General features: G+C 42.2%; 1 protein-coding gene across 2 annotated transcripts in view; it reads right to left on the minus strand.

Moving 5' to 3' along the window:
- The window catches only part of Cdca7l (cell division cycle associated 7 like), a 55,664-nt gene extending 48,193 nt beyond the window's left edge, over positions 1 to 7,471 (minus strand). For both annotated transcript variants that reach the window (XM_027932707.3, XM_027932706.3), the window contains exon 1: positions 7,357 to 7,471. In XM_027932707.3, the coding sequence (XP_027788508.2) occupies positions 7,357 to 7,380 (24 nt within the window). In that variant the 5' untranslated portion in view covers positions 7,381 to 7,471. The remainder of the gene's footprint in view (positions 1 to 7,356) is intronic.
- Between the last annotated feature and the right edge of the window lie 4,520 nt (positions 7,472 to 11,991).

Raw genomic sequence — 11,991 nt, forward strand, 5'->3', positions numbered from 1 at the left:
TTGCAGTGGTATCAACCTAAGACAGGAGGCTGACGCCTAAAGGTCAGTTTTCCGATGACGGGTAAGAACCATATGTTGAATTGGACAACCTACCAGGCACGGTCCTTAAGCCACATTGCTTGTTGTTTAATTAATCAGAAGGGGGGAGATGCTGGGAGCCATTAGCCAAGTAGGTATGACAATTTCCTTGCCAGCGTACCCCATGTTGCAGTGACATTGAATGTAGGTGACCTTGCTCAAGGACCAAGGCGGATTAGGGTGTTCCCGGTTTAAGATAATCGGGTTTAGGGCATTCCTGGTTTAGGTTCCAGGTTTAAGGTTTAAGATTATTCCTGCTGGGAATAGGGCGTATCCTGCTGCCTGAGTTCCCCTTGAGTTCTCACGGGATTCAGACAGTATTTTTTGGGAGACAGAAGCCCAGTGGAGGTGGATTTGGGCAGAGAATGTGGATTTGGGCAGAGAACGTGGATTTCCCCAGAACGTGTTTGTAGAGTGCCGGTGTGAGTTCCGGAATAAAGAGTTGCTGTTTGAATCTACAAGCTGTGTGGTGGCTCGTGATTGTGTGCCCAGCCAGACTGCGGCATTTGTGCCCAGCCAGACTGCGGCAGTGCTGCACTCCTGTAATCCCAGCAACTCTGGAGGCTGAGGTAGGAGAATCGTGAGTTCAAAGCCATTCTCAGCAACTTAGCAAGGCATTTAGCAACTCGACACTGTCTGTAAATAAAATATAAAAACAACTCGACACTGTCTCTAAATAAAATATAAAAAAGAGCTGGGGATGTGGCTCAGTGGTTCAGCACCCCTTGGTTCAATCCCTAGTACCAAAAATAAATAAACAATGATATTAAACATACCATTATTGTTCTTAACTTTCCTTTTTAAACTGCGAATGGAAAACAAAACAACATTTTACATTTTAAAAAATGTTCTTAGGGGTTTCAACATCAACTAAAAAAAATTTTAACTCCCTTCCCCCCATTTAATATCCTTCAGAGTCACGGAGCTTTAAATAGATTTGGGGGAATGGGGAGTGGGAGGCAGTTAGTGCTTCTATCTCAAGGTTTATAGGTATGATTTCTGAATTTTACACTTGGTAGTCCGTGCTTCTCCAGCATGGGAGCTCAGTGACAGCCAGAGGGCTTCCAGGGCCACAAGTAGGGCAGGAGAGGGGAGTTTTTTTCCAAGAACTGTCCTTTCTAATTCTGTTTTTGTATTAAAATAAGTTTTAAAAAATGTATGCAGGAATAGAATACAAAATAGGTCTGACTTTGAAAGATAGAACTGAAGATTTATGAGGACATTCTTATGTAGGCAGCAGGAGCTGCTAGACCTGCAGGCCTCTGGGGCAGGCAGGAACTGGCTTCCACATTAGTTCAACAGAAAAATCTGAGCAGCTGTTACAGGATGTTCCAGCCCATCATAACTCATACTTCCACTCATTCGGCAATGACAGCCATAAATCACCCTTTTTTAAAAATTTCAACAAATATTTAACACCTACTATATGCCCTGTCCTTCACCCATCAGCTGGATGACCATGATTTGGGGTTACCAGTCACTACCTGGAGAAAATCCTGGAGACTTCACCACAGAGGAGGAGGAGGTCTACACCAGGCAAGTACTAAGATTGATGCCAAAGACCCAGAGTGCCAGTGCAAGGCACTCTTCAGGTACAAAGGACCCTCTTCGAACAGAAGGTTAAAGATGGGGAGCTGCCCCCACTACTGTGCTGCTCTTCATGGGGGTTTGAGGACACTGCGGAAAGGATTCTTGAGAAAGCCAGCATCACTGGCAGGGATCCGATCCCAGGAATCTGTTGCCCACACACCTGGCAGCCTGGGCTGGCACAGGCCTGAGGACTCATACTTCAGGATTCCATATGCCGTTCTTTAAATGTTCTATAGAAATGCAACAAAGAGGATAGACAGATATCGTTAGGTACACATCTTGGCAAAGTTTTAGAGTGCACTCGCCCTTTATAGCCAACACCTGCATCAGAAGGACTTTTTTTTTTTCTTTTTGCTCTTAGAAATCACCACTGTATAATGGTATAGATGGACTTCTAAGGCATTCAACCTCCAATCAAAACACATTTTCAGGAATGCAATCTAGGAGACTATTATCTTCTAAGTACGCAAGGCAAAAAAGGCAACTCTTAAAAAAAAAAAAAAAGTTAATTTCTGCCACACAGGAGAGAAACTCACCTTGGAGTGGCCTTCGTTCTGGGCCAATATGACCAACTTATACACAGTCCCCACCAACCCCAATCCAGTCACTCCCCTGCGCATCCACGAGCACCTGCCTGGGTCATCTTGGTTTTCTAAGCAGACCAGATGGTGGTAGAGAATGGGCCTCTAGGACAACCCTCTACTTTCACTCACATTAAAACACTCTAGATGGTTTAGATTCTGAGACAATAGTCATCATTTCAGTTTTCATGAGCCTTAGTACTAACCACAGTAAAAACTGCTTTCCCTCAGCCAATACAGCATAACAGAAGGGGAAACACCCTAGAAAAAAATGGTATCAGAGTCCCACCTAGTGAAAATCAGCCACATTCCCTTTGCCAGATGTTAAATACATTATAAACAAAGAATGATTTAAGACAAACATTAAAAAAAAAACAACCACTGTGTGACTTCATCACAAGTCATAAAATATATAATGTTTCCACTCTGGGACGTTTATTCCAAGTTCCTTTAAGAAAAATATTTTTCAAGAGAAAATTAATACATTAAATACACATCTACTAGCTGGGCACAGTGGCACCTATGATCCCAGCGCCTCAGGAGGATGAGACAGGAGAATCACGAGTTCAAAGCCAGCCTCAGCAAAAGCAAAGTGCTGGGCAACTCAGTGAGACCCTGTCTCTAAGTAAAATACAAAATAGGGCTGGGGATGTGGCTCAGTGGTTGAGTGTCCCCGAGTTCAATCCCCAGTACACCCCCCCCACACACACACACCCTACTCATTAACATTGTACAGTCGCTAAAACTGAAAGTACTAAGAAAAGCAGAATTCTGGGGTGGGGGATGTAGCTCAGAGGCAGAGCACTTGTCTACCACATGCCAGTCCCTAGGTTCAATCCCCAGCACCAAAAATTTAAAAAGCAGAATTCAAAGAGCAAGCAAACAAGATTCTGAAAAAATGACTCTTATTCCACAGGCCACTGCAAGATGGAAAGGATCCAGAAAATGAGGCACAGGGAGTACGGGAAGCAGAGCTGTGGCTCACCATTTTGCTGTCACGTCAGCTTATATCAACATGATGTTACTTACACAATACAAAAATCATATAAAAGTCATTCCTGTGTAAAAGCTTTACAGATCTTGTCATATTCCCAAAACGACAAATGTCAGTTTGACTTTACAGAGTATAAACCAAAATCCGGGCTGAACTGGCTAAATGGTACCACAATATATTTAAATAGCATGTTACACTCCACAGGTCCTTAAATCATCTCAGTGAGATGGCAAATAAGGCTGAGATTACTATCCTCATTATTTCAGAGAAAGCTAGTGACCCAACCAGTTCCTGTGATTCCAATGACAAGGAACAGGCAGTGGTTTTAGAGCCAGAATCCTAGATGAACAACTTCCTAGGTTGATTCTGGGCAAATGGGCCAACTTACAGCCTTATCTGTAAAATATAGATAATACAACCTACTTCACAAAACCACAGGGAGGATTAAATCGTAATCCCTAGTACAACATAACATAACTTTGAAAAGGCAAGGACAGTTTCCATTTCTTGAAAGAAAAGGGATGGTACTCCTCCCACCCCCAACCCCAAGGCTACCAAGGTCAGCAGGCTGCTGAGCTCTGGCAAAGGCAAAAGTGGCAAGGAGCTCCAGAGACACCTTGGGGGCCGGGTAGTAGGGGGGGACCACAGTGTCATGTTTTTGTTCTTCCACTATAACTAATAACGTGAGGCACTCAATGATCACCTGATAAAGGGACTAACCCAGGCAGCAAGTCCTCTGACAATTATGAAGAAAAGCCAAAGCATCAACTGTCTGTTTGAACTTAAACTTTGGCCCTTGTACAACAAAACTCCATGGCATATTCTGCAGTTGCATTCGGGGCATGAGCATTTACTACCACAAAAGGTAAACTTATTTAAGTGTTTACTTCAGCTACATGACTTCCCCTTGCCAAACATGCCTCTGAATGGTCCGACTGCAAAATATTCACAAACCACTGCTTTTCAAAGACAAAAAGGAAATAAAATGGTCCCACCAATGTTTTCTTACCTCTATCCCAACACCAAGTAGCCTGAATCAATTCCACTTTGGTAAATAAAGCTAGAAGTATATTATGAAACAAAACTAGATTTTGGAGGTAAAGATTCTAAACTATAACTCAGAGAGAGTAGCAAGGAGTAAAGGAAAATTCCTAAGAGCCATTCAAAACTAATACACTTGGATATTCTATTCAAATCGTTACTCTAAACTTTTTCATTAATATATTCAAGCATTCATAAATTTCTTTAAGTCACACATTATCTCGTGGTTTTCTGTCCTATGTACCTGCTGAGATCAGAACTGCTGTGGTCTCTGAGAATTTAGCTCTGCTTGTCAGTAGCCTTACGAAAGAACAAGTAGCCTTTTAAATATAGGACTATTAAAGTGGCAAAGCATTGTCCTGAGAAATCACACATGACTTCCCCTCTGTTACCAGCTTCTGGGGTTCTGGGCACAGATTTCAAGCCATAAGATCAGATGGGTTTTACTGCCTTAAGGGCAATACCAGAAAAATTCCCCTTTGCCCTTTCAACAGCATATTCCATGCATATGCATAACATTTAGCATCATTTCCTTCTCAAAGAGTGCAAAATGCAACCTGGAGCTAGAAAAGTGAAAAGAAGGAAAGTGACTTTCAGGACCTACCAGCCTCTCTGCTAAGGACCTGAGACTCAGGTCCAGTGAGCTGCACTGTTGTGAGTTTAGCAAGGGATCACACCCTTACCTCTGCTAAATATTGTTTCTGTCACTCAACATAAAAGCACAAAGATTCAGTGGTCAGTCTATAAAAAGACCACAGCCCATGGAAGGTGAAATCACTGTCAGAGAACACTGAATCCAACACACTGGTGGGGAGCAGAAACAGAGGCTTCAAAGCGGTTCCCAGTACAAATGAGTATCCCCTCAATCACTTGCTAACAGGTCTTCCTAAACTGCTCTGCTGCAATACCTTGCAGTTTTGTGCTTTCCAAAGGATGGAAATTATATTTACTGTATGAGTGAGATTAAAACACTCATACATGCTGGGCTGAGCCATAGTCACTGTGCAGAAATGCTACTTCAGGCATTCATCACAGTGCTTTATTCATAAGGCTGGGGGGACTGGGTAGAACCACACAAATTTAACATCTTGCAATGCCTGAAATGTTCATTAAGTGCTCTTATCTGCAGTCACCTGCCTACCCTACAGAATCACTCTCAGCTAATTTAAATTAAAGAGACAATAATCTGCTCACATTTAAATTATGATGAACAGGAATATTTCCACAGGAAAAAAATCATCACATCTTAATTTGCACTGCCAATTAGGAGGTCTTCAGAAAAGAAAAAAAAAAAAGATCATCTTACATATAGTAATTTACTCTAATTGGTGTATAATGGGTTGGATATAATTTGAGGATCACCCCCACATGGTAAATAGTTTAACATTTCAGAATTACCAAAAATTAGCCTCATTATCTGACAGTAAAATGTTCACTTCCAACTACACATTGTGGGACTTTCTGAATTTCCAAAGCTTAAAGTATGGATGTAAGTGATCAAAGTGCAAAGAACTTTCCAGCAGAACAACAAGTTTCAAGAGGGATACATGAAGACACATTTTCTAATGATGAAATTCACCAGAGTGCAAATCTCCTTCCAAAGGATTTTTTGTTTATTTTTAAGTCCTGGAGAGGCCAAAACTTCTAGAAGCAGAGGCCAAATGGCACGCGCACCTGCACGCACCCGCGTGCGTGTACACACACACACACACACACACACTAATCCTAACACTGGGCTCAGTCCTTAGCCTTCCTCATTGTTTTCCTGCTTTGCAAATCACCTCACTGGAGGCATTTCAAAAACAATACTCTCAAAACATCTATCAGATTTTTCTCAAACAACCACTTTTCAGAAAGGCTTTCAGAAATTACTAAGTAGCCAAAGCAATCATTAGTGGCTCAGGGCCTTCAGTTGCCAGCCGACTCTGGCAGGTGACAGCAGTCCGGCAATGCCAGAGGTGCAACCTCTTCCTGGGGCCCCAGAGCCCAGGTGGAGGAAAGAGGTAAATGCCAGCCAGAAGTTCTGGTGGAAGCTGTAGAGTCCAGAGGTTCTCACAAAAGCAAGAAATTCTGCCTTGCACAAAACATCTCAGGTTCCCATCAGCAGCGGGTGGCTGCTTCCTTCCCTCTTAAAAATTGTCTAAAAAAGTTGTTAATGCTTATCTCTGAATAAAAATGTATGTTCATTTTCACTTAAAGTTAGAGCTTTTTATAGAAGAGTTCATTTAAAAGTAATGAAAAGCTCTTTGAAAAAGGTAATATATAAATAAACATATATATATATATATATATATATATATATATATATATATATATATATATATATATATATAACCCTAAAATCTCGTTCACATTCCCACTACTCACTGAAACGTTTGAAAAACACTCAAGTATTTGTTAATAGGTTTTAAAGACCTGATAGATAGGCCCATAATGCGTAATTGGAGTCGTGCTGAGTACACGATCTGGGATCTTGCAGTAGTTTTTTAACTTGCACTAATGACGTTGCCATTTCCCCCAAGTGGTTACAAACTACTTGAAAACATTTTACAAAAAGTTCTAGAACAAACCCGCGAACAATTCCTTTTAAACTCCATTACCTAAATTAGGCTAAAGCTGACTCCCGATTGTTTTTTAGAAAATTCTCATTTCTTAAACTTCCTCATCTCTGTGCCAATTCCTCTAGGAAGGCGGGTGGTGCACCAAAACAAGCCCCCTCGCCCCCCCAGGTCTCGGGAGCGCAGCTAACATAGGCGCTCCGCCCCCCGCTACCTCCCTGTCCGCACTTCCTTGGAAAAGAGTCCACACCTGGGGCCCGCGGCCCTTCTGTGGCCCTTCTGCGACCCCGGGGCCACTCGGGACCGCCCCCTATACTTAGGTGGCACAGCCCGGCCCCACCCTGCACACCTGCAGGGCACGCCAGCTCCAAGGTTTGCAGAATGGAGCGCGCCCGATCCACAGAACCATGGCCAAGGGCCACGTTTCCATTCCGAGGCCAGGGGCAGGGCCGGGGTGCAAAAGAAAAAGCAATCCACGGGGCGACCGGGCTGCGGCCGGTGGCCAGACCCTCACCTGGGAGCGAGTCGCCAATTCCATCTTCCTTACGTGGCTCCAGCCTCCTCGTAGCACGCGGCCACTAGAGCCTGGTAGCCACGGGCGCAGCGCACCAAGACCTCCCCCAGGCCGCGCAGCTGGCGCGCTCGGCCAGGCGCTCGGGCGGGCCCGGGGATATGCGCACTCGGCGCCCGGGACAGGGGGAGCTCGCCGCACCGCCCACTCGGCGCCACGTCCCTAGGCCTCTAGCCTCTGGGCACTGACCCGACTTCGCGACCTGTGAACTTTACTTCTCAGGTGGTGCAAGACTGAGCTGTCCCTGAGCGCGACCAGAAGCGGATTCCGGTCCGTTCGCGTCTTGCTCCCCCCTGCAGCGGAGGGAGGGAGTGGAGCGGTCCAGCCAGGTTTCGCGCGGGAGAAAGTAGAAGAGGCAGTCCCGGCACAGCCTCCAGCTGGCATTCCTACTCGCTCTGCAAGTTCCTAGGGTTTCTTCCAGCTTGTGCTCTGGAGCGAGAACCTCTGCTGCAATCCACGTCTCCGATCCAAAAAAGAATTTTAGGGTGGCTACAGAGCTTGTTTTGTTTTGTTGTTGTTATAAAGGGGCGGAGTCTACCCTCTCCTATAACATTTGCTACTGGATTCACTTTTAAAACGGGCAACCCAAGCCCCCAGTTATTTTCCAAACCTCTAATAGGACCTGCAAACCCTCCTGGAATTTAGTCAGCCATTGTATACTAGGCCTCCACCCCTACTATATAGGGTTCGGGACTAGCACCTACCATGCCATGTTCTGTTGGAGTTTATTGTTTGGGAGACAGTTACCAACATAATGACATGACATAAATAAATGTACTAATAAAAGCAATAAGTAATAAAGTAACTTTGTTAATTTGATAATGTAATTAATGTTAGTCTGATCACAGCTAATTAATAATATATGTAATAGCGATGGTGCATATAAATGTAAAATTGGAGCAAAGACAGATACCATAAGGAAGAAAGAAAGTGGTTTTATAGTGACTTAAAACGGAGAAAATTTGGCAGAAGTCACGGAAGACTTCTTAGAGCTAGGGTAGGAAGAGTAGAGAATTAAATGAGTGAGAGGCCTTCTGAAAGGCCTGAAGCAGGAAAATGAAATCTTGAAATTGTGTACAAGCCTGTTTAGCACTACAGTCTTGAGTCCTTGTGGAATAGCCTGCATGCATAGGACCTTCTGCAGCCCCTCTCAGGGGCTTGGGATCTGATGTTCATCTTGTCTTTGTTGAAATAATGCTTGGAAATGGCCAAACATTTACTCAAGCTTGAAGAGAAAACTTTTGGGAATGATCCTTTCTTTCTTCCTTAGTTCAATAAACATGTATTATGTGATCTCAGTGTTCCAGCCCCTGGGGATGGTAGGACCAACAAAACTTTGTCTGATTTAAGAAAACGTTTTAAGCTTTATTCGATGATGTCAATTATGATTCTAGCCGTTTCATGTTTATCATGCTTGAGGTTTCCCCTTCATATAGTATCTCCTTGAATCTTCTCAGAAATCTTCCAGATTCCTTTGTAGCATCTATACTTTTCAAATAAGGGAATAGAATCTAAGATGATACATTGAGAGTAAGATCCCTGACTCCCTGCCAGTAAGTGACGTAAGACTGCCAAACTGCAAACAAGTTTTTTTTTTTTTTAATTGTTGTGGGAGAGTACCAGGGATTGAACTCAAAGCCACATCCCCAGTCCTATTTTGTTTTAGAGACAGGATCTCACTGAGTTGCTTAGCTACTTGCTTTTGCTGAGGTTTGCTTTGAAAGAGATCCTCCTTCCTCAGCCTCCAGAGCCATGGGATTACAGGCGTGTGCCACTGCAAATGATATTTTTTATGCCACCAGATCCAGCCTTCTTTCCATTTTTTTTTTTTTTTTACTTTTTCCCTTAAGCTGCTAGGAAGCTAGAGTTTAAAAAAAAATTCAATTAGAGCTTATCTTTTTTTTTTTTTAGATAGTAACAGCCCCCCCATGAACCAATGATTTCATTGGTATTTATTTCTTTTCACTGTAGGTTATGTCAAATCCCTTTTGAAAAGGGAGTATAGATTTGGTGTATGTCAGATTTTGCACAGCACTAGAAGCAGGCTACTGTACTTATAGTTTGGAAACCTATAAGCAGCTGAGCTTTTCTGCTTTAAAAATCTGCCAGAACCAGCCCTAAGTCTTCAGACGGCAACCTAGAAACACTTCCTTTACCCAGTAAAGTCCATGTACTTGAATGCTATTTTGCAATTCATTCTATAGCCGTGTTTTGTTGTCAGGGTTTGGTTCCATTCTGTTTAGGGAAATTCCTAAGGAACAAGAGGGATTTTAATATCACATTGTGGTAAGACTTTCTACTGATGGTTACTGATGGAGAAAAGTGTGAACACTGAGAAAATGATTGTCTCTTCTTGAGACAGTAGTATGCAGGGTACAACAGAGGAAATGTAGACATAATGTTTGCAAACAAACTTCTTCAAGAAGTCTATGTCTAGAAATCTATGCTTGCTTGCTTTTAAAATGTTTCTTTGAGAGAATAAGGAACTGTACTCCCCTTGAGCAAGGTAAAAAAAAAAATGTGATTAGAGACAGAAAGAGTTAAGATAATGCCACCCTAGATATGCTGCTCTGGCATACTGATGATTCTAATTTAAAGGAATTAAAAAAAAAATAGCATTAGCCTGGACAACAGTGAGATCCTGTATCAAAATACAATTTTTAAAAGGGTTGGGGAGGTGGAGCATTTGCCTAGCTGGATTGAGGGCCTGAGTTCAAGCCTCAGTACTGGTAGGAGGAGAGGGAGAGCAGGTACAGGAAGATTACATGACCTTCCTACAGTTTCTTAAAGACAGGAGATGAAATTTCTTCCCGAAGGATGCCTCCTTACAACACAAAGAAAGCAACATTCTTACCAAGGACAGGAAATTGAAGCAGAGGGAAATCTATACAGACCAACCTTGTTAACCTCACACTTAATCTTCTAGTCACTTCTCCCCCTGTTAACCACCCTAAGCCAAGGCCCTTTGACTTATCACGTTTTCACACATGACAACTTTGTCAACTTTAACTCTCTGGGTTTTCATTTATTTATGACAGCTCCCATGCTATCTAAAATTTGTATGAAGTAAATTTGTTTGATTTTCTCTTATTAATCTATTTTATGTCAGTTTAATTATCAGACCCAACTGGGCCCTTGGGAGGATGGAGGTGAGTAGGGGAGGATGGCCTCCCCCACCATGCTATCACTGAACCTACTTTAAATGCTATGAGAGTTGTGACTGGATGTCAGCCCTGGCCCTCAATGTTGGCACTGTAAAAGGTCCATACACCTCTGCCCTTGCCACAGGGCTAAGCTGTGGGCAAACTCCTCTGTCCATTCTTTTCTTTGTGGGGGAAGGGGTACCGGGGGTTTAACTCCAGGACACTCAACCACTGAGCCACATCCCCACCCCTATTTTGTATTTTATTTAGAAACAGGGTCTCACTGAGTTGCTTAGTGCCTCACTTTTGCTGAGGATTTGAACTCGCCATCTTCCTGCCTCAGCCTCTGGATTACACGGGATTATAGGTGTATGCCTTCTTTACAATGAAGAATCTTACCAGTTTGGCAGTCTGAACAACTCAGCAAAGAATTCACTTTTGGCAGACAACTGGAAGCAATGTAATTAATATCTGAATACTGCTCAGCTTTATATTTGATCATAAATAAATAAAGTGACAACTGAACAAGATAACACTATGTTCTCTATTTCTTGGTCACTTGAAATATCATCTCATTTTGATTAGACAAGACCTAACCCCAATCCTAATGTTTAAAAAAATCACTTGAATAGTTTTAGGAAAAAAATATCTCAACAATCAATAATCAAGTGTCTTTATACATCGAATACAGAAAAACACACATCCTGATCAAACTTTAATGGCCTATGATTCAACCAGAAAGTCAATGGCAATTGACTATTGGTATCAACTTGTAGAGCACTCCCCTTACTCCAAGCACCATGCTGAATGAGCCTTCGCATGCCTTTTCTCATTTAATCCTACAACTGTGAGAGCTCCACATCTGCTTCCCAAAAATAATGCTGTGAAAATAAGTTAAACACTATTTGTTAAGCATTTGGAATTTCTTAGAGATTCTATGTAAACTCCAAATATGATTAATGCAATCCACATTTCATAGGCTTTTGCAATATAGGGAATGCTATTATAATTTAGCCTATGAATATAAAATATGATTTTAACGGGGCACTGAAAAAGGATGAAAATGAAAATAGATAGTTCAATAATTTAAGGACTTATTTATTATAAAATAAAAGAGTAATAATCCATTTCTATTAGTACTGTGATAAATAGTATTTAAAGAACTGCTGCCTGATGCTGTGATGCATGCCTGTAATCCTAGTGGTTCAGGAGGCAGAGGCAGGAGGATGGCAAGTTCAAAGCCAGCCTCAGCAATGAGGAGGTGCTAAGCAACTCAGAGAGACTCTGACTCTAAATAAAAAATACAAAATGGGACTGGGGATATGGCTCAGTGGTTGAGTGACCCTGAGTTTTTTCACAATGAATTATTATAGGTCATACTTTTAAAATTAATATATAAAATATCAATAAACATCTATAAGAAATATCTTTTAGA

This window comes from Marmota flaviventris, chromosome 1 (genome assembly GCF_047511675.1).
Source record: "Marmota flaviventris isolate mMarFla1 chromosome 1, mMarFla1.hap1, whole genome shotgun sequence".
In the NCBI taxonomy this organism is placed as follows: Eukaryota; Metazoa; Chordata; class Mammalia; order Rodentia; family Sciuridae; genus Marmota; species Marmota flaviventris.